The sequence below is a fragment of the Amphiura filiformis genome, chromosome 20, assembly GCF_039555335.1.
Source record: "Amphiura filiformis chromosome 20, Afil_fr2py, whole genome shotgun sequence".
Classification (NCBI taxonomy): Eukaryota; Metazoa; Echinodermata; class Ophiuroidea; order Amphilepidida; family Amphiuridae; genus Amphiura; species Amphiura filiformis.
This window is the reverse complement of record NC_092647.1, coordinates 14,658,874-14,682,805: the sequence shown is the minus strand read 5'-3', so window position 1 is coordinate 14,682,805 and position 23,932 is coordinate 14,658,874. Positions and strand designations below refer to the sequence as shown.

At 36.3% G+C, this 23,932-nt stretch overlaps 1 protein-coding gene across 3 annotated transcripts in view; it reads left to right on the top strand.

Moving 5' to 3' along the window:
* Positions 1-23,932, top strand: part of LOC140141879 (natural resistance-associated macrophage protein 2-like) — a 42,358-nt gene that overhangs the window by 3,741 nt on the left and 14,685 nt on the right. For all 3 annotated transcript variants that reach the window (XM_072163750.1, XM_072163752.1, XM_072163751.1), the window contains exons 3-16: positions 396-518; positions 1,838-1,916; positions 3,319-3,466; positions 5,401-5,471; positions 6,344-6,411; positions 7,461-7,616; positions 9,686-9,755; positions 11,109-11,206; positions 13,766-13,855; positions 14,361-14,390; positions 16,006-16,226; positions 17,642-17,711; positions 20,955-21,035; positions 23,588-23,620. In XM_072163750.1, coding sequence (XP_072019851.1) covers positions 396-518; positions 1,838-1,916; positions 3,319-3,466; positions 5,401-5,471; positions 6,344-6,411; positions 7,461-7,616; positions 9,686-9,755; positions 11,109-11,206; positions 13,766-13,855; positions 14,361-14,390; positions 16,006-16,226; positions 17,642-17,711; positions 20,955-21,035; positions 23,588-23,620 — 1,338 coding nt within the window. The remainder of the gene's footprint in view (positions 1-395; positions 519-1,837; positions 1,917-3,318; positions 3,467-5,400; positions 5,472-6,343; positions 6,412-7,460; positions 7,617-9,685; positions 9,756-11,108; positions 11,207-13,765; positions 13,856-14,360; positions 14,391-16,005; positions 16,227-17,641; positions 17,712-20,954; positions 21,036-23,587; positions 23,621-23,932) is intronic.

The window sequence follows — 23,932 nt, the reverse complement described above, 5'->3', positions numbered from 1 at the left end:
TAGACACGTGTGGACCCCAAAATTTGACTTTTTGCCTATAACTCGAGAACTGTATGTCGAAGACACTTCAAACTTTACTTTCTCTGAATTCTTATGATGAGAGCAATACATTGGTAAGGTTTGTTTTAAAGGTTTGACTAACTTTGAAATTTCATCCCCTGCATAAGCGCCATGTGTTTATGCAAATTAAGCACTGTTCCACTACTTGGATTTTCGGGGACTTTTGGTGTGTTATTAAATATGCTTTTCTGAAATGAATGATGATTAGGTTAATTACAGTATTTGTTTTTGGAGGAAACTGTCTATGTGAGCATAAGCTAACATGAAAGCTGCATTAGAAATACACAATAACTTCCTACATTTATGTTTTCATAATCATCCATTTGTTATTCCAGAACACATTTAGCTTCAGGAAGCTGTGGGCATTCACAGGGCCAGGTTTTCTGATGAGCATAGCATACCTTGATCCAGGCAATATTGAGTCAGATTTACAGTCAGGGGCCGTAGCTGAATACAAGGTATGTCTACAAATGTATTATTATAGTCAGAGATGTCACTTTTCCGAATTTATCCGGAATTCCAAAATTTCCGGATTTTTTAATGATTTGAACCGAAATCCGAATTTTGGTAAAAATGTGACCGTACAGCACAAATGAGCCGTAAATTCCCTAAATTGTATTCTAAGTTACAGTGTAAAATGTGCATGCAGGACGGATTCATCCGCATTTTTAGCTGGCGCGACATATTCTATCTCATTTTTATAGTCAAACACCAATCAATAATCCTATTGTTGAAGAGGATAATAGAGGCCTTGCATGTGACGTATCATCCCGTAAATATGGCGGACTACTCAAATGCATTCAACAAAAGCATGATTGCAATCTAACGTGACAGTTCGTCTCACACACATAACCCTGCACTATGATCAAATAGGTTGATAACAACATTTAATTGAATGGACTGCACTCCGCCATAACTACGGTGAAGGACACCGGCTCAAATCCTTTGTTTAGAGCCAATCGATAATTTCATGCAGGGCCTCTATAAGCTTCTACCTTAGATGGCAATAGAATTATTAATAGCTCTGGTCTTTGTTTGCTTTGGATAAATCCTGTTCAAGTGGTGGGTTACCAGGCATTCTATTTTGTATAGTATGTATAACCAATAATAAACAATGAGAGAACTTTCTTGAACCTTGTTGACTTGGGGATGATTTGGTATGGCCACCAATTATGACTGCTTGATATTTATTGCCAGCAATGTGGAAAAAGAGACACACATAGAAACGAAAAATGCTACCATTTTGTTGAAGGAGCAAAGTTCAACAAACCATAACCCCGCTACTAAGTCAAATAATATACCATTTTAAAGCTTATGGTGTATATTTTCTAAACACGAAATAAAACAATTTTGACCGGGGAAGGAATTTACGGCTCATTCGCCGTGACAGGTCACAAATGATCTACGTTTTCGCCCCTGGACCCCACCAGGGTCAAGTGGGACAAGTAACAATGCTAGTTGGCTTTTCTTCAAAATATTTCTTTGAAGTAGGTGAAGTTCCATACTAATGTAAATTACCAATCCCAAAGCCTGCAAAAATAAGTTAAACATGCAATAAATGTCATGTCTGGGTAAGTGATAAAAACCTACTGCTCCAATGACAACCACTACCAAAATAACTATCTATTGAGCAAATAAATAATCAGATAAGGCTAAATAAAAATAATATTTTGACTCTATTTTTAAAAAAAACTATGCTATCTATGGTACTGGTAATTTGGTCAAATTACCTCCTTTGGCCAAAAGTTGACATGTTGTTTATTTCTCTTCCGTTCAGTTATTATGGGTGTTGATGTGGTCAACTGTCATGGGACTAGTACTACAACTACTTGCAGCAAGGCTAGGAAGCGCTACAGGTAAATGTCCTGCAAAAAGGTTTTTCTCCAGGGCGATTTTTTAAAAGGTCATTAGTTCAAATCTGCCATCAGAAGACATGATGCATGGAGTAAGTACAAAGCAAATGAGTCAATCAATATCACTTCAACTGGGGATTTCTTTTGTGCTTTATACATGCATCATGTCTTCTGGAGGCAGATTTGAACTAATGACCTTACATGAAATCACCCTATATATAGGCCAAAACTGCCCAATGGGCAACATTTTGATGACTTTTTGACAGTTTATTAAAACATTGCACAAAAATGTTTGTTTATCAGGGTGGGGGAGACAAGCTTTGATCCAAAAATGGGAACAAGTGCTTAGTGCTAAGTGAAGAGAACCAGCCAGCCATATTTGAATAGGAAATGTTTTTGGAAAAGAAAGTATAGTTATCATGTACCGTAAAACCCCGTCTACAAGCATATAGTGTGCTTCTGATGAAAGCTACATTAATCCAGTCGCCATTATGGAGTTTGAGCAAATAAATTACGGATCCAAGCATATACAAACATTAACAAGTATTATTTTAAGACCGATCTATTGTATTGGTATATTAACGCTTGCTTCGAATTAATTAAGCTTTTATAAAAAACACTATATATGCTTGTAGACGGGGTTTTACGGTATGTCAATAATCTATGATTATAATTGATTATTGACATACCTGGGTGTATTTCACTAAACTTTTAACCCTTCTTAAATCAAGTGACTGTTTGTAAATGATGAATACATTAATACTAGACGTAACTTTATGAAGGGCCCCTGTAGTAAATCACTATTATAAAGGGGTCATAGCGATCGTATTAAGTCATGTTAGTGAAATGGATTTTACGATGTGTCGTAAGTTACGATTGATTTTGAGACTTACAAAGCTTCGTAAAGTTGAGTGAAAGAGACCCCAGATGTCACTTCAAGTTTAGTAGTGAGTGATGTCTCTGTAAAAGAGAGCATTCTGATTGTACCACCTTTATATGCGAGCATATTATGTTGTGATTCGGAGAATGGCAGGATCATTTCAAAGCTACACAGCTTTCACAGTTTCAGAATTTATGTACATTTTCATGACCATATTTGGAATCAGCATGAAAAAGGCATTAAAATGAGTGCAAACAAGCCCAGTATTGGTTCAGTAGTTCTTGCGATAGCTATTGATATTTTGAGAAAATATCTCAAAACTTAAGACTTTTTATGTTGAAGCTAGCATGCAGAGTATTAAACATCTGAGCATTGATTGCACCTTATTATTTCTGACACGGCATGTACATGTATAACATGAGAACAAGACAGTTTCATGCTTGTAAAAATGATTTTGACTTTCAATAAAGTGGTATTGTTAAACCCTCTGTAAGTAACATGTATTGTTTGTTCATATGTTTGCAGGTTATCATCTAGCAGAGGTATGTCGAAAGGAGTACCCCAAGGTTCCATCTGTGGTCCTGTGGATCATGATGGAGATAGCTATCATTGGCTCTGATATACAAGAAGTTATAGGTTCAGGCATTGCAATTAATCTGTTATCAAATAATAAGTAAGTATAAATATCCGGTATCTACAAGGTTTTAATGTGCATCCCCAGGACTCTACCAAACCAACTTTTTTAGTTTCCTTTTATGGTCCTATAACACATTCAAGATGTTAACAAAAAATATTTCCCGGCACTCCGGCCATATTCAAGGTTAAAGGTCAACACAGTGGTCAAATTTCAAAGTTGCTCAAATCTAGTTAACAAGCACACCAAATTATTCCTCTCATTGCAAGGATTCAGAAAAAGTATAGTTTGACCTACCTGCGACATACCGTTCTTGAGTTATAAGCAAAAAGGTCAAATTTGGGGCGGTGGTCAGGTTTTTTGGCCACACAGGGCCAAATATTAAAAATGCTCGATTTGAACGAAATTGGTCTCAAATTACTTGTTATGTAAAAATAAGTCAAATAAGGAATAGTTGTAACCATGTAGGATGTTTCGTTACCTAGGAAACATCACAATATAGGTTGTGGTCAATAGGCTGTAATGAGGATTGACCTTTAATGGCCAATTTTGTCAATAACGAAGCATTTTAGACAGTGCAAACGATTCCTTTTTTGACTTGCTTTTGAATGACGAGCAATTTGAGACCATTTGCGTTGAAATCAGAGCATTCTGTGTGGCCAGAAAAACTGACCACCGCCCAAAATTTGACCTTTTTGCATATAACTCAAGAACGGTATGTCGCAGGTAGGTCAAACTATACTTTTTCTGAATCCTTGCAATGAGAGGAATAATTTGGTGTGCTTGTTAAGCAGATTTGAGCAACTTTGAAATTTGACCACTGTGTTGACCTTTAACCTTGAATATGGCCGGAGTGCCGGGAAATATTTTTTGTTAACATCTTGAATGTGTTATAGGACCATAAAAGAAAACTAAAAAAGTTGGTTTGGTAGAGTCCTGGGGGGGATGCACATTAAAACCTTGTAGGTCAAATTCTATACTTAACATAGAAATCCATGTACTGTTTTTGATTGTATCTCAAAATGGAAAATGCAGACTTTACGACCAGTTTGTGGTGGATGGGCACATATTATAAATGAGTGTGACAGTCTGCTGTATGTTTTATTATCAATAGCAATAGTGGTAATGGAGGGAGAATTTGAGTGTCGTTCATGAAGCTGTGAAAAGTGAGGACTGACATCGTCAGCTCCATGATTAGTATTAGATTTAATTAGGGCCCATTAATTTACAAAAAGTAAAACTTTTTGTGCAGCAAATATAAAAGTATAATACAAGAAGTATGAACTTCCAGAACTTCATATAAAGTCTGGTGCATAAGGCTGCGAATCTGCTATATTGAATTATCAAACACAGGAACCAAAAAGTAACCTGCATCATGATTCTGGTGTTTTGGGATGCATAAATAATGCAAAGGTTTGTGCATGAAATATGAAGTGAATTATTGGCCAAATCAGAATAAATTCACATTAATATACACTTAATGTATGCTGTTGGTTTCCATGTGCAATGTAAGCAAAGCAGCGACCACTCTGTCAAGAACTGACAATTGTTTTAAGGCCACTAATTGTCACAAGAGTATACTCTTTTGGTGGAGTATACTCATACTCCTTCATCTAGTGCTTTTGAAAAATATTTAAATATGCTGTTATTAAGTGTGTTATATTTGTAACTGATAAAATTAGATAAAAGACTAAATAAAATAGGTTATTATTAATATTTTTTCCTTCCGTTTTGTTTTCCTTATTTTTTTTCTTTCTTTTTCTTTGTTTTTTTCTTTTTTTCTGATTGTCTTTCTTTCTTTTCTTTCTTTTTCTTTTTTTTTTTCTTTTTTCTTTTTCTTTTTTTTTTCTTTTTTTTTTTTTTTCTTTTTCTTTTTCTTTTCTTTTCTTTTTTGTCTCTGTTTGCCTCATCTCATCTTCTCTCGTCTCTTTTCATCTCGTCTCTTTTCATATTGTCTCTTTGTGTCTTGTCAGAATTCCAATTTGGGCTGGATGTTTAATAACAGGAATAGATACGTTCACATTCTTACTTTTAGAAAATGCAGGTAAGTTTGAATTTTATATTCATGGATTTTATCCTATAGTTCAACATAACATTGAGTGTAGTGAAAGTTATTTGCTTACATTGAGGATGCATATAACTATAAGTATTAATGGATACTCAGCCTGATTCTAATATGACCACATTTGGAAAGTTAATAATGTCTGTGTATACATGCATTTAGGTCACTTAACTTATTTTATGTAGAAAATTGTAATATGACAATAACTTAACCCCTTGAGCCGTCAAATACGTTGAAGGCTGTCAAATCATGTTGACCTGTGCGTGATAACCTCCAGTGGGCGGTGATTGCACAGTAAAGAGCAGAAGCAGAAGTGTGAGCAGGAGCCTCTAAGAACTATCTTGATTGGTTACAAAAAAAAGCTATAGCCCGTATTGAGCCAATCAGTGATATGGTAAGAATAGTCAGCAGAGCTGAAGGGATTAAGCTTAAATTGTTATTTTAAAAGCTCTATTTTGATTGGTTACTCAGATGATTATGTCATGTAATTATCCAACCAGGGGCACTATAAGAAAGGGAGAAGTGCCTTTGGCCTTTGCCCATGGGGTTATGATGAGTTATTTAAATTTTGTTAAAATCAGTGATTATCTGAGTCTTCATTGAATTTACTAATGAATAGCTGCATACATTGAAAACAGATATGACACAGGAGAATTTGATGTATACATTTTCCCAGTGGAAGCACAATAATAGAATTGGCATAGTACCAACTCATTGGGCTATTCCATTTAAAATCCACACTACCCCTGTGTAAGATTTTGGCCCAATTGTATGTCTAAAAAATATAAAATTAATACAATGTTTTAAAATTGGAATGGTTAGTGTATAAGAATTTGTGTCTTATTCCATTCCAGGTCTTCGGAAATTAGAAGCTTTATTTGGGGCACTCATAACAACAATGGGTTTCTCATTCCTATATATTGTAAGTATATTGAATATTTATGTAAATTACATTAAAATAAGAAAATAACAACTTTATTTGTCTCCACATTTGAGTGCAAACACCACTAGGTCATGCTCTCTCCTGACCTGCCTTAAGAGAAATAAATCTGGTTAAATGCGGGTCTCAAAAGTGATGGTTATGAAATTGTCTAATCATTTGCATCTTTGTATTGTCTGTAATAAACGCCCCGGGATCATTGCATTTTTCCAAAAGGGGTGTTTATTTGAAGTGAATTTTCAGTGAAAAAAACTTAAATATTGACTTTAATTTCCCGATGTGCTCCTGTAGAAAGGAGGGATTTTACGACTACACTAATACTCTTAGATTATTAATACACAGATTGGAATTTTCCATGCCTGTGCCCTCTAAGCGTACTCGAATTCAGCTGACGCCGGTACAGCGTATAGACCTGGCGACATCGCTTATCTTACGCGCGAAGTTTCTTTTGTGTACGCTCGCGCTATTTGCGCTATTTTGAGTTTGCTCACGCGGTACCTGACTTAGCGTCGATCCCCTGAGGCAACATGCCATGTTTCCACGGTATGCTAATACTACTACTATGGTGGCACTCACAGAATTGCATGGAAAATGACATTTTCGTGGTAAATACAATAAAATTACACCCATAAGTGCATCATCAAGCAAGAATCTGGTGAAATTCTACCACAATTAGGCAATGAAATTGATGGACGTTTGAGTCATAATAGGTTTTGTCCATGTAATATAGCGATAGCGATCGTCACTGACATGACTTACATGACTGATGCAAGTTTTAAGCTTACACGATATGGCATGGAAATGTTTGCATTTTTGTCAATTTTTTATTGAAAAATTGGAGGGGGGCATTTATTAGAGGGGGAGCGTTTATTACTGACAATATGGTATCAGGTATTTGAAAAATCAAAGTATTTTGATTTGAACCTCTGTATATTCCTCAGAGCCATAGGCAAAATGCTCAGATAACTCATGCATAATTATTAGCCTCTAATTCTCGAGTCTTGCCTAAACATTTTCTTTTTAATTCACAGTATATCACAGTAAAACCTGACCAGGGTGAGATATTGAAAGGTCTTTTCTTCCCTTGGTGTGAAGACTGCCATCTGCCTCAAATCCAGCAGGCAGTGGGGATAGTAGGAGCTGTTATAATGCCTCATAATATATATCTACACTCAGCACTTGTATTGGTAAGAACCAAGTGCATACTGACTAAACTTTGGCCACCTCAAGTTCACTAGTGACCTCAATGCTTTTTTTGGTGCTGACAAACCGCCCTGCGTGCGATTCGATACTGCGGCCTACCAGGCTAGCGGCACTCTGTACAAATTGCCTATACCGATTCCGTAGACAAAACCTGTGGCACAGTCGCATCCCCTGCTTGTACGTGTTTATCTAGGTCAACGTGGCAATGAGTCAGGGTCAGAGGACAGCGCAATCTGTCTGCTGCCAAGATCCGTAATATATTTCTATTAGTCACCTTTTTGTACCGTTCGCAGATAGCGTGACGTCTGCCCAGCAACAACAATATGGGCATATTTTATATTATTTATTTATTTGAACGGACGCTTTTAGGCCTATATCAGTGGCACACGCCTTAATTGGCGGTGCGTTCATATAAAAGACAAAAAAACAAACATTTAAAACAACAACAACAATAACTCATAGGAAAATGAACCACATACATCCAATGACAGCGCCTTTTCAGTAGCTACGCCACATTATAGCTCATTCATATCATTACATATTCAAAATCACCTTTCAAGATTTGTGGCGTGACGAACAGACTCTTATACAGGTATCGAGCTCACGCTGTCCTCACTTGAGCGATCGATGTAGCGCCTCTCTATATTTAGTACTCTCAGGGCCTACATCACTTCTGAACTTGATCTGAATCATATATAGAATATTAGTGTGAGGGGGAATGGGAAGATATGTATGCATTATGTAGTATGCATACTGGTAGCTGTCATGTGGAAGAAAGTCCCTTCATTTAAGCCATGAGTCCTTGTTTTAATCTCCCATAAACTTGCAGTTTATGCAGCAAGGGTCAATATTTTGCCCCTCCGACATCATGCTTGCCATTCTGGCTGTCTCTTCCATTACAAAATGAAAGTTATGCCACCAGCTGCACTGTCTCCACTTAGTACTTGTATCAGTAAGAACCAAATCCTTAACAACTGGGTGTTTTCATGGGGGGAGGGGGGATGTAGGGGTCATCAGATGAACAGCTGTTATATTCCCTACAGGTAAATTAAGTAATTCTTGACCAAGATCGAACACTATGAACGCTAGTGGCTCCGTAATAAACACACATGCACATAGCGAAATACAGAAGAAAGCATACACACGCCTTACATTGTGTACATGCGCATGTCCCAGTTTGGCCAAGAATTCCAATTGAATGAACGCAGCTTTTAACAGCTGCACTCGATCCAACCGCGATCGTATATTGCGTATTTCAAACTACAACGCGAACGCACTACCTTGGATACAATGCTATCCAATCACGAGTGCGTTGGCATGGTTGGATTCACTTCCGCGTTACTCACGCACAGTCGCACACGCTGGCGTACATCGCGCAGTGTACGCAAAAATTTGTCATGCTATTGAAAGCTGCGTTCATTCAATTGGAATTCCCACTATAATTTACCTATAGTTGGAACAACTATTGGTTGCAGGAAGATGTACCGTATATATTCATTCCAGTAAAAGCCTATACCTCTATCTTCATGCACCAGTGAAAATACAGTTTCCAAAACATTATAAGGGACATTCAGTTTGATTTTGAGTTGAATCAGTCTTCCACAAATTTGGTTATATGGAGATTCTACCGTTAATTACTAGCCTCAAATAATTATAACAAGCAGTTAATTTAGTATTGTTTTGACCTATTAGTAATGATCTTTTTTTTTGTCAAGACCAATATGTTTTTCTGCCAACAGTTTTCTCAAAGCGTTGATTTGACTGGATGTTATTGTTTTACCAGAAGTACTCCTGTCTCCAATGGTCTTGAGTAGGCAGACCTGCCAACCGTTCCGATTTAATCGGATTCGTTCCAATTTTTGAGGTCAAAGGTCACAAAAAATAAATTTCTGCAACTTTGGTACATTTCGAAAAATTCCACTTTTACAGTATTTTTAATAGGTGAGTTTGGCCCAAAGCCAATAACCTATACCTTTACTTTTCCTTTATGATTTTTGTAAGATAGCAATAAAACTATTACCTATGAAAAATGTTTCATATTATTTTGTTGCAGTCTCGTAAAGTGGATCATTCCAGGGAGTCCAAAGTGAAGGAGGCTAACATGTATTATGCTATAGAGTCAAGTAGGTACCCAATTTTATAAATAGTATGTATCCTAAACATATGGGTCCGTATGCACAAAAGAGTTAGACCAGGTCTAAAGTCCTTTACTATTATTTTCTTCCAAAAGTTGCTTGCAAATTCTAAAGATTTTAATGCTATGTTCAAAAATAATACAAAATAACTTAAGCAAATGTAAAGGAAAATGTCCTTTCTCCTGATACTAAATTCCACTTAGACCAGGTCTAACTTTAGACCCGGTCTAAATCTTTTGTGCATACGGACCATGGTGTCCCCAGGTGAACAGGCTGGCTCGGCTGATAAAAGTTGATCAAGATATTATATAATTTTGATTTTGCAAGTCTGAAAAGCGATTTTGGGGAGTTAGAGAAATGAATAAGAATAACAGCATTAGGTTGGGTTGTGGTCCAACTTGATTCCAGTTTGGTCTGGTATGGGAAGGAAAAAACTTACCCAGCCAGTCTCTATCCTGCCTACCTGACTTACTGATTATTATGAGATAAGGCAGTGAAAAAAAAACCTTGTTTGCAGACCCGACCGATCCAGATTTTGCATGTTGGGGGATTTTTTTTAAAATTTTGATAAAATTATGTAAAATCAGTGCAGCTTTTTTGCCAAAATGCATTGATTTTGACTGAAAATTTTTGAAAATAATTCAGCACATTTTCAAAATACGTTTGCAAAAAGGTCATCAAATTTTTGCCAGAAAGGCTTTCAGTTATATTTTTAGGGTCATTTTAGCCGTTTGAAAAAATAGAATAAAAAACTCAAGACTTGAAAAGTCCGTCCACCTGTAAAACGGTGGTTTTTTCATCACCTTATGGACAAAGTTTGCGCTTTATTTGTCATGACATTTACATGCACACCGATTATAAAAGAATTAAATAGGCCATTTCAGATGTTGTCTGTATATATTTAGGTATATGCCAAGTTTGAATTACACTCCAGTAGAAAGCAGAAGGCATGCATTGGTGTGCATTTGCCCTCACACAGGTCTCAAAAATTAAATTCAACCTCTGCTAAACAAGCCATACCAAGACAGAAATAAATACGCAGTTACCATAAGATAATGTTGAATAGTTTTCATCATTTTGTTCAAGAATATAATTCATATTAACCCCCTGAGCACTACCTGTCGATTTAACATTGCCGCTGATTGGTCAATTACACGATAACTTCACTTTAATCACCAATTAGAATGGAGCTTTGCAAATAATTCACACCAATTTTTTTGTGTGGTGAAATTATTCTAACAATGTTGCTGATTGGGCCAATTGATAATGACAACTTCTTTTTGGCCAATCGGCAGGTAGTTCTCATAGGGTTAATATGCCGTGTGTGTTTTGTTTATACAGGTATAGCATTGTTTATTTCATTCCTCATCAATCTCTTTGTTGTGGCCGTGTTTGCTGCTGCTTTCTTTGGCAAAGATGACCCAAGTCTTATCAATGCTGTAAGTATTATTACAAGGTTCCCTTGATCCTTGAAAGTCCTTGAATTTAAAAACACCTTTTCAAGGCCTTGAAAGTCCTGGAAATTTGCACAAGGTCCTTGAAAGTCCTTAAAAATTGGAATTTTACCTTTAGTATAATTTTGACAAAATTTGGGAAGTGGAGAGGAGCTGTCACTTTTCGTTAATACGCAGCTTTTTGTGTACGTTGTGGTAAGTCCTTGAAAATCATGCTTTTGGACCTTGAAAGGCCTTGAATTTTAAAGGATTTAAGGTGTGGGAACCCTGTTATTAGCTATATGGCCAGTTCCATTCTGCAGGCCAGAGGTTGATTCAGGATAACTTTTATCCCAAAATTTAGACCCATATTTCTTCTAGGTTGTGAAAAACTGAGGAGGTTTATTGAGGAAGTCCTTCCCGCCCAAAGCGTGGAAGGACTAGTACCATCTGAGCCCACCAGATCTGTGGCAAATTATTTTAATTTTCCTCTTTTTGAGAGATGCAGGCCTCCTGCATCCACCCCTGCTGCAGGCCAGGGTTGACAATTTACCTGGAAAATTTTTAATCTGGTTTGAATACTGGAAAATCCAGGAATATGATTCGAAAATACAATTATAAACCCAGCACAGGCTCAGGGCACAATTTTTCTAGTGAACGTGAGGGATGAGGGAATAGGGGGTCCTGACAAAAAAAATCCTTTGTTAAAATACAAAAATATTATAATTCACATCTTCTTTGGGCATTTTGCAAAGTTAACTATACATTTTGTGCAGCTCAAAAAATGTAAGACAACATTTTTGACTGACAGACCTTGCCTGTACCTTTGAAAAGCAGTTTGAGGACAAGCAAACTATTTGTCAAATATTCTTTTGTACAGTAAACAAGTTACTCCAATATCATCTAGTATTATGATCAGGACACACATTGATGACTCATATGCAATCAAGTAAAATCAGTGGGAACTCGGAAATATTGATTTTGAGATATAGCCATACAAAGGAAATATTTCCTTTTGTTTCCTGTTTGTTTTGGAACTCTTTAATTGCTCATATCTTTGAAACTGGGTGTTCAATTTCAATGGTGTTTTCTGCAAAATCCAGATTTGTAAATGCTTGTTACCATCCTATAAGAAATTGGCAATTTAATATTTCTGAGTTCCGACTGATTTTGCTTGATTGCATCACATATGCTAGATCTGATCTCTGGATGGTATGCATGACTTGCATAAATGACAGAGAAATTTGTGTTGTGTTTGGTCATGTGTGTAATTATTATTAATGGGTCACAGAAACTAGGATACAACTGGAAAAAAAAACCTACCTAGAACTATTTAGTTATTATGATGGATATGCATGTATAAAATTAGCTCTGTCAGAATTGAAGATTCTATTCATGTTTATTGTGGAATATAGCAATAAATTTATTTTTGTATTCAATTATTAATGAATTAATTAAATTGTGAATTAATATATTTTGGACAAAATGCTTCATTTAGGGACCGGTCACTATTTACCCCTAGGGATTTCAATTTTTTTCGACAAAAAAGTTTATTTTCCCCCTTTCGCTTCCTTTTGGCGTTCACCCTTATTTTATGAAATTTATGCATTGAAAATTTCATATTTCCCCCTCTTTCCTGGCAAAAAAAAATTGGATTTCATTTGCTTTCCCCCTAAAATCCCTCGGGCGTAAATAATAATGGCTTCTTTGGTGCACCATATTTCCAATTAGAGTAAACACTGCATGCCATACGTAAGGCCCCTTGCAATCAATCTTAAGTTTCCCGTCACATAATTTCTGAAAACAAGTGAGGTAACTTTTTCATTATCCATTATTTTTGTGACTTTCATTATATGACCAAACACAAGTGTAAAATGCATTGTTATTTACCGCTCATGGACTCAAAGATGGATGTTTATCCCAAGTGAGATTTAAAAGTATACTAAAAAAGAGGCTGCAAGTTTGGTAGCAAAATGGATGTTTTGATTTTGATTTTTCCATTAAATTTGCACATTTATTCATCGGGTTTTTTTTGCAAATATTACCAGTTTTTATTGTTATTTTTGAAAAATCACAATAATGAATTCAAGTGAGGGTCAGAAAATGAAGGGCGGGTGACGGGAAACCTATTATTGACTTTCATTGGCCTAATAGGTTCAACCTGCATGGTCAAGTCATAAGTTGAGTCAGGCCCGTAACCAGGGGGGTGCAGGGGTGCACCCCCATGCCAAAGGCCCCAAAAATAGAGGTTTTTTATGCCTTTTTGACCCAAAAAGTCCCATTTGCAAGTATGCCTTTTTGTCCAAAAATGTCCAAATCCACTCCCCAGTTTTTTATCCCACTCCCCCAGTCTAAAAGGTCCAAATTTTGAATAAAAAGGTCCACTTTTTCAAAATCAGCACCCCACAAAATAAATCCTGGCTACGGGCCTGAGTTGAGTCAAGAGGGAAAATTGAAAGATGGACTCAAAGCTTGGCAGTGTCAAAATGTTATTTTTTCCCTATTGTAAACTGAAACTATATTGCATAAAAGAAATTTTCTACCTTATTGCTATTTTATTTTTAGGGACATTGGATACACGAAAAGTATGGTAATGCTCTTAAGATCATCTGGGGTGTAGGCCTACTAGCCGCAGGACAAAGCTCCACAATGACGGTAAGGAAGCGCTGAAGGTAGTATAAACTACCAAAGATCAAAATTTAAGATATTTTCAAGTTAATTCGCTCATGGATATTGCTGCTGTTTATGTTTAAACAACCTTAGTTACCTTACCCTACATAATGCTATGATGTTATAATGTGAATGCTCACTCACATATTTTGAAAATTTTAGAAAGATATACACAAAAGTTCAGGCCGTAATTTACTTTTGTCTAAAAATCATATCAAATCCCTAATTTCACCAAAGCAAAAGCAAACTAGAAACCTATAGGGGACTTTACCCCCACAATACCCTACCTTTGATGTTTGATGCGACGTTTTATCGCTAAAATTTGCACAAAAGATGGTTATATGATTAGCAGATGTCATTTAGATGTACTGAAATACAAGCATTTTAGTATGCCGTATGAAAACACTTAGGGGTTCCCCCCCCCTCCCCACTCCTTCGACAAAGGTTAATTGGAATATGTAATATATCTACTTATTTTACTCATTTACAGGGTACATATGCAGGACAATTTGTGATGGAAGTAAGTAGCTAGGAAACATGTAATTGTTGTTATGTTTGTTTGTTTGTTTGTTTGTTTGTTTGCTTGTTTGCTACCTCAAATATTGTATACCCCTTATAAATTTGCAGCTTTTGAAACTGCATCCTTTTTCATAAACCATTGTCAATATTTGGCAATTTATACACAATTCCCCTAAAGTGTATATAAATTATGTCATCATAAGATGATCAGATTCAAAGTTATGATCCTCCAATGAGTGTGGACTTTTTTTTTGTGTGGTCTGTATATCGTGACCATAGTTCATATTTATCATTACATCTAATTTATAGTCTGTATACCTTCCCTGAGTCGGTAATTTCAATATTGTTTTCTATTGTACACTGTATCTCTAAATGTAATGAAGAGAAGTATATAAAAGTATACATTTTCAGAAAGGAAATGATGCAAGGAATCCAACTGCAGTCAGTCTGCTCTGAAGTACAAAGTACCGACGCGAACGCACACATTGTGCCGACTTTAAAGGCACGCATACCTGCAGCTGTATACGCGTGCGTTGTCACTTTGTACTTCAGAGTGGACAAACTGTAGCATAGCAGATTCCTGCAAAAATTAACGGTTTTTGAGACAATCTCAAAATTGGATTTAGCTTTACAGACCCAAGGAAGGTAAACGGACCTATGCATGACGTTAATTTTTTTTTGATGTTGTTGAAATTCAAATTCAATAATTTTTTGCAGCTGTAACGGCTTTTGAAAAGCAATAGTGCTATTTGTAAGTCCCATGTTTACTGTCCTGTACAGATTGTGCAATGTTTATCATGAATTGCTTTGATTGATAATGATAAAATATATGTTTCATATTCTTCCTTCCCTTTATAATAGTGCAAACTTTCAGCTTAGGCTACGATAAAGAAAAATCCTGTTTTACCGGCCTGACCGACCCATATTTTGTGAGAATTTTGGGTTTTTTATATTAGTTTTGCTAAAATCATTTAAAATCAGCCGTTTTTGGCCAAAATTAATTGGTTTTGACAGAATTAAAAAAATTCAGAACATTTTTCCAAATTTGACATTTTAGGGTAATTTTAGGCTCCAAAGTCTAGCCGCCCGTAAAACAGGGTTTTTTTTTCATCACCTTATGGTAGAACATACTTAAGTTGTTAGAGATCACTTCAGACAGGGTACATCAGACCTGCCAACTGTCCCTCATTTTGAGGGACTGTCCCTCATTTGGAGTTTTCCAAAGTGAAAAAGAGAGACAGTCCTGCTTTCTGAAAATGTCAGTGATGGCAAATTTTAATTTACGAACAGCAGAAAATTATGCAAATTTCACTTTAAAATTTGCTATAGCATTCTCTTTAGTCGATTGTGATAAATTTAGACCTGCAAAACCTTCCCTGAATTCTGAAAGTGTTGCACACCTCAAGTCTTTGAATTTGTCGGTACCTGGTTTGTGTACATGTACAATGTTTTGGCCTCACTGTCCCTCTTTCTGACTTCGGTAGGCTGGCAGGTCTGGTACATGCATGATAACAAAGGTTACTGGATGGGGTCATGTTCCATGTTACACTTGACAGACTATAATGTATTAAAAGATCTACATGAGTATTAACATTTACTTGATTTGCTTTTACCAGGGTTTCTTGAAGATTCGTTGGCAGAAATGGAAGCGAGTTCTTCTGACACGTTCCTTGGCCATGGGCCCAACTCTTGTGGTGTCCGTCTTAGCTGTGGGTGACTTAGACATCTTGGATAGTTATCTGAATGTTCTACAGAGTATACAGCTCCCATTTGCATTATTACCCATACTGCATTTCACCAGTAGTGAGCGAGTCATGGGAAATTTCAAAAACAGCTTGTAAGTGACAGTATTTGGCCAGAATTGGGCTATTCCACTTAAAATCAATACTACCCCTGTGGAAGATTTTGGAAATACCTTCCACAGGGGGAGTATGATTTCAAATGGAATGAACACATTGGGCAGCTCCACCTGAATTTCATACACCCGCTGAGAAAGATTCAACCTAAAACTTCCATAGAGGGATGGTGAGTTGTAAATGGAGCTGCTAATGTACTCACTCCATTTGAAATTCATACTCCCCCAGTGGAAGATATTTCCAAAATCTTCCACAGGGATAGTGTGGATTTTAAATAGAATAGCCCATTGCACTGCTCACTTTTCATTTGTTTCGGAGCCAATTTATCAATTAGCAAGATCAGAGGGTGTAACTGCTGACTGCAGTTTTAGGATAAAAGGTTACGGTAATAAGCAGGGCTGGGCTCTATGCTGCATACTGTATGCACTTGCTCCAGGTAGAGAAATTTTATGGTGAGTGTTACTTGCTGAAGTATGCCATCTATATAACATACAGTTGGTAGCATATCATTGTGAAATAGAATATGGTGGCGCCGATGCATAACTCTGCTACAAAGTCATGAAACATGGTAGACTAAATTCGGTGCTAAAAATGTCGGCATGACTACAGAATACCCACCTCACCTCCCAACACAGTGTTAGGGTTAGGCTTAGGATTAGGGTTAGGTTAGGGTTAGGGTTAGGCACCCTGAGTGGGGTATTCTGTAGTTATTCCAAAATGTCAATGAATAGTGATGATCTAGTGCTGAAAGAGTTATTTTGTCTTCATCATCTTTTTCCCACAGTGCATACAATCCAGGTTGCCAACCTCACAATTTAGTTACCCAATTGGGCAACTTGGAGTGATTGTTCCATGACTTGAAAATGGCCACTATAATTTTTTAGCTGCTTTTGGCCAACTTTGGAACTGGACTCTGGAGTGAAAAAAAAACCACATTCATTAATTTTAGCTCTTTTATGATGAATAAAACAAAAATTATGATAAACTAAAATTTACAACAAACAAAATGTTTTTGAAATTAGTTGTTGGATAAGATTCAATGAAAACCATGCAATTTTAGACAAAAGTTAACTAAAAATGTCCTCTGAAATTGATTGCTGACAAGATAAAATATGGGTGCATTTTGGTAATTTGTGCCACTGTTTAAGTTTTGTAAACATTTTGGCAACCAATGCACACATGTGTGCCCTGTGCAATGAGTATGAAAGTAATCTTTAACAAATTATATAACAAGAGGTACTATATTATGACATTAAATTATACAATTTTAGAATTTAGTTTCTTACTGTTTTTGTTTTTATTTATTGCAATATATTTTTCAATCATGTGAACTATATTTGTGTGAAATATAATAATAAGATGTTTTAATTGGATAACATGTGTGTTTTCTTCACAGTTTAACCAAAATTATTGTATGGGCATTGGCTTGCATCATCATGGCAATCAACATATATCTTGTTTTTGCGGTAAGTCTCTTGTCCTTAACCCCATGAGAAGTACCTGCCGATTGGTCAAAAGGAAGTTTTCATCATCAATTAGACCAATCAGTAACATTGTTAAAATAATTTCACCACTCAAAAACACCCCTGTGGTAAATTTGTGACTATTTTTGCATTTTTCTCAAAAAATAATAACACACTGGTAACAAAAGTTATGTATATTATTGGGGCAAGGAATCCAATTACTATACTGAAATTTCAGTGACTCAAGACAAGCGGTTCAGTATATATGATAGGAAGCGAGGTACATCCTAGCGGTACCTTATTTCTTATCATAAATAACAAACCGCTTGTCTTGGGTCACTGAAATTCCAGTGTAGTAATCGGATTCCTTGCCCCTATACATGGGAGGGCGAGTTAGCGCAGCGGTAATTCCCTCGCTTTGCACCACTGAGGTCCTGGGTTCAAGCCCCGGCGCCGCCCAAGGACTCATGTGCACTTGGTTTATCCCGATTCCATGCTCGCTCTCACAGGTTTTCTCCGGGATCTCCGGTTTCCTCCTGTATCGCAAAAATCGGGTGATTAGTTGTTTGGTTATCAAAACTTCCTTCACCCAATGGAATTTGGGGAGCTGCACAGATAATTGGTGGATGTTACAATCTAAATGCGGATAGGTGTGCGCCGTTCGGCAGCAACCTAGTTGATGCGATCTGATTGTGATGATTCACCATTGCAGCGAAATTACAGCGCTTTGAGTCCTCTAGGATCTGGAGAAAAACGCTTTATAAATCCAAAATTTATTTATTTATTTACATAACTTTTGTAACCACTGTGTTATTAGTTTTTGAGAAAAATGCAAAAATAGACACTAATTTATCGAGGGGTGTAGTACCCCCTTAAGGGCAGAGTAATGGGAGAGAACATGGACCTTTTCGAGCTTCATTATTTCTTAATTGTATGTCCAAAGTATATAAAACTATACATTTTTGGAAAGGAAATGAGTCAAGGAATCCCATGGTGACGTCAGATTTGTTCAAAAATCTCAAGTTTTTGAAAAAATCACAAAAATTCACTTTTTTACCCAATTTTTTGTGACAACTTACAAAAAATCCATTCGAGTAAAAAAATTCAGTTAGCTTTTCATGAAGAAGAGACATGAACTTAGGGAAGGTTTTTTATTTTTTTGATATTCGTCTCTTTTTTCGAAATATTGAAAAAAACATGTGAAAAAAGCCATTTTGTCACTCTATTAAAGGTCCGTAACCCGATCGACAGCATCATCCCCCTGATTTTTTTCATTGTTGATGAGGTTTTGGTATCACATAATAGATACTATTTTTCTCCTTACTATCCTGAAATTTGACGCTCCAAGTCGATGTATTTCGGAGAAATCATGAATCACAGCGGTTTTACAGGTATACCAGTTTGTAAACAATAAAATTACTCGGATCATGGGAAGAGAAAAAAGCGAACTACGCTTAAGTGCTGAGGAGACGGTCCGCCGTATATAATTAAAACAATTCCTTGATTATTTCAGTTGGTGAAATAGCTCAATTGGCTAGCGTAGCCGTTCTTTTACCTAAGAGGTACCGGGTTCAAAACCCGGTATCGGAAGGTTTTTTCCTCTCCATTTTTAACCCAAACTTTTTTATATTCATTTGAAATGTACATATTGCAAGGGGAAATATATTTTGTTTCCTTTTTTCTGAAACGGCATTTAAAAAAACAAAAAACAAAAAAACAACAAATATTTTCCGTTCAATACGGGCCGGCATTGCAGCATGTCAGCATTCGTCATACGGGAATTGTTGTTGTTGCATGCCTACCCAGAATGCAATTCACGTATACAAGGTATTGGATTGCAAATTTGGCTATTTATTCACATTTACGCTGAAAATGCTCTCGTTTTTTCACAAAAGCAGCATAAAGGGGAGATATTTGATATTATTATGTAATTTTAAAGACAATCCATATCCAAAACCAATAGGGTTACCCCCTTTAAGCTAAAAATTGCACATAATGGTGTATATTTTTGTTTAAAACAAATATTTTGAAAAAATGAAAAAACCTTCCCTCGACTTTGATGTACTCTAAAGGATAGTGCAAAAAGTTTACCCTTTGCTTGCATATTTTTCGAGTTATCTTGTCACAAAAATCGCGCAATATTGTCAAAAGTGAACTCTGAGAAATCGTCGTTTTAGTAAAAAATGTCAAAATTATGCACAAAACGTCCTTAAATTTTAAAACGGTAAGACTTTCACACTTGTAAAAGCTGTATCTGGTGCATGGTCTAAATATGCATCTTTTTGCACCAATGAATCTATAATCTCTGCTTTCAGTGCTTAAAATTCAAAATAATTAAAAAATCTAAGTGGCATTTTGACTGCAAATTTTTGTTTTGTTTACACCACATTTGCTGGCGTTAACAACATACCGAATGCGCCTTGACTGCGTTGGACATACGCAGAGAGTTGCGCCGCGTCACGCTTGACTCGAATATTTCGCAGATTCGCAGCATTTCTGACTCATTATTTCCCGCCAATTTACTAAGCTGTCTTGAGCCATGTGACTTTTTAGAGTTGAAAAGAGTGAAATAAATCAGGCAAAAATACGAATAAATATTAGCAAGTTGTATTTTATCAGTTTCAAGTGAAAGAATACATCTTCGTGTTGATAAATATCAAAATATCTCAAATTCGGTCGTGGACGAATGTGTCTTCCATTACTCTGGCCTTAAAGGAATGTACTTCTATGCATTTGGTATGTAATATGCCAATTACATGCACAAAGTCCAGTATCTACATGTGTAAAGCTGTACATGCGTAAAGCACTAATTGTCATCGATTTTGAACTTCTGCTGACACGCACAAAGCACTAATTGTCATCGATTTTGAACTTCTGCTGATAAATGCCGAAGGTACACTAGTTTTGGCCCCCATGTGTAACAATCCAATATGATAAATTTACCATAATGTAAGGGAACAAACTGAAATATCAATGAAATCCTATAAATTATTAAACTAGCATCATTTCATAGCTAACCCCGCCCTCTAACTAGTTTTGTTCACATGACTTTAGGTTTGTTCCCTTTCGTACAGGTTTTTTTTTATTTTTTAGTCTGGATTTTTCGAGGACTCTTATTGCTTGGCACACATGTTGCAGTAATGAGAGCACTCATTCTAAAGAAATGCACAATCTGTGAACCAAGGTTCACAAGTCTGCACAAGGTTCCTTAATTGTTATTCAATGTTTTATTTTTTACAATTGCAGGAAATAGGTAACAAACCATGGTGGGTCCTGTTCTTAGTGTCATTGGGTGGCATCGTCTACCTTGCTTTTGTAATATATTTGGTAAGTACCCATAACAATGCTTGTTGTTATAAACAAAACAGGCCTGTAGCCAGGGCGTGAATCACACCCCCCCCCCATCCCAACAAAAAGTTCCTTTTAGAAAAATTAAATCTCTGATAATTTTGGATGGTGATTTTTGGCATGACCATGTTTATTATGCTGACTGGTGTGACTGCAATTTATTTTATTTTTTCACTTTTCACTGCTCAACCTTTTCGCAACATTTTTCAGCTAAATCTTTGGGTCGTCATTTTTGCACTTCACCCCAATAAAATCCTGGCTAGGCCTGGTTATAAGATATCTGACACCATTACTCATGTTACATTAAAGAGTTTCATTTGTAGGATTGTTTCATACGATTGGTAAGTTTTTGGTAGGCAAATCCAGTAAAATAGTAATCACTTTCTGAGCTTTCGATGACCGGTTATGTCATCTTGATCACAGATGTCCAGGCTCACTGCACTTCCCGCCATGGGACTTGGTAGTCTCATTCCCACATGTTCTTGATTGGTTTAGCAGCGAGTCGTAGACTCAAATCAGTTCACTAGAAAAATCTGTGAAGCCATGTGGATCAGGAGGAGGGGCAACAAAACCATGAATCAAGACATTGGGATGTATTCTCTGGATCACGTCTATGACTCGCTGCTAAACCAATCAAGAACCTGTGGGAATGAGACTACCAAGTCCCATGGTGGGAAGTGCAGTGAGCCTGGACATCTGTGATCAAGATGACATAACCGGTCATCGAAAGCTCAGAAATTGTGTACTATTTTTCTGGATTTGCCTACCAAAAACTTACCAAACAATTACTCATGTTGATTGCCCAGGGTGGATTGATATCAAGGCCTATAAATATTTGTAATCAGTTTCTCCTCCAAAGTTAATTCATACGCATTGAATGTTAAACTGAAAGTCCCAGATTCCAAATTTTCAGGGGTCTGTAAATAGGGCTATTCCAGTTGAAATCCACACTCCCCCCTGTGGAAGATTTTGGAAATATGTTCCACAGGGGGAGTATGTGTTTCAACTGTATCTGATCAGGGTTAAACATTTTGAAACTCGCACTCCCTCTGCTTTACCTATATCTTCCACAACTTGAGTGAGTATTTCAAATGGAAGTTACCCAATTGTCTATTATATTTGAAACTCATACTCCCTCCATGGAAGAGTTTAGCTAAATCTTCCACAGGGGGTAGTGTGGATTTTAAATGGAATAGCCCATTGTTTGAATTTATATTAAATGTGATTACTAAATGTTAATGAACAAATGCCTGAAGTATTACTAAAATATCTGCCTGGTTTTAGCCAAAATATATTGTATGTTAAACTACCAAGATATTTATATAATATTGAATGGCTTTGAGTGTGATACAAGAATATATTGCACGAGATAGAAAAATATTGCAGGAGTCGAAGACGAGTGCAATCGAGTGCAATATATTCTTGTATCACACGAAAATAAGCTATTCAATATTATTACATGTATTATTATTTATATCAGGTTTTTGCTATAATGCGGTAAAATGAAAATTTAAGCTTACCTAGCCATCGGGTTTAACCAATGTGTATTGTAATGTATAAGCTTACCTTTTAACCTTCTTGTTTTCTGCTCTTTACTCTCCAAAGACAATTTCGTAATAATTAGGCCAATATATAGGTTTATTTGTAGATGTGGATTATATTTCCTAAGGTTATCATCATCCAGAATTGTCGCGAATTAAGTTTGTGATTTTACTTGTTTATACAGTACGAAATCTCCTGTGAGCCGTTACGTTGTCTGTATTGAATTGTTGTGCTGTTGTATCATGACGCGTGTTGGTGCCGTCACCGTGGTAACGTGTGACGCGTACGCGATACGCGTACAATATTCAAGAAATATTGTATTGCATCCGGTATTTTGAAAATATTCTACAATACACAGTTTTATTGTATCGCTCAAAAGCCTGATATAAATAATAATATGGGATAATGTATGATGATTTAAAAATAATAAGCCTTTCATCAAAGGATTTGGCTATATAACAAAATCACAATGGTATCGCCATATTTTGCACAGATTAAAAATATACATATAAACCCATGATAAGGCATAATCTAATGGGAGAGTTTGGCTGATTTAAAGCCATATTATAACATTTCTTTGAAAATAAATTAGTATTTATTTTCCATAAAATGTTAGCTTTTACTGTCAGATAAGTCCCCTTTTAATTTTGAGCCGAACAAGTGAGGTAAAGCAAAGAAAATTTGAATTTACTACTAGCGTCAGTGCATGTTACTCCTGCGGTTTTAATACAATACGATCCTCTAGCGTGTGTGTCCCGCACGCCGTGTACGTAGTACTGTGTTATGAACAACACATACGCGTTTGACTAATATTTCTATCGTAATAATAAAACGACAGCACCTTAAGTCTTGATTTTTTCAGAGAATCTTTGTTTACTAAAGTACATTACAACCGTGTAAAAACCTGAATTATAAATTTTTTGAGGCGTTCTTCTCAGCAAATGTTATAATATGGCTTTAACTGTTTAATGTGTACTTTTTCTGAACAGGCCGTGGGTTTGAAAAGAGGTAACCAAATCAAGGTAAGTTTTGGCAATATTATGAGGATACTGTGAGATTTTGAACTTACTTATCAGGGTCCTGGTCCATAACAAATGTAATCAAATTACTAAAAACTGTCGTATGGGCATGAAACTTGGTGGGTATAGTTAACATTTAGAGTCAAATTACCGGACGGTCATTTTGGGGTCATCCGAGGTCACCAAGGGGTCATCTGAGGTCAAATTACTAAAAACTGTCGTATGGGCATGAAACTTGGTGGGTACAGTCAACATTTAAAGTCAAATTATCGGACGGTCATTTTGGGGTCATCCGAGGTCATCTGATGTCAAATT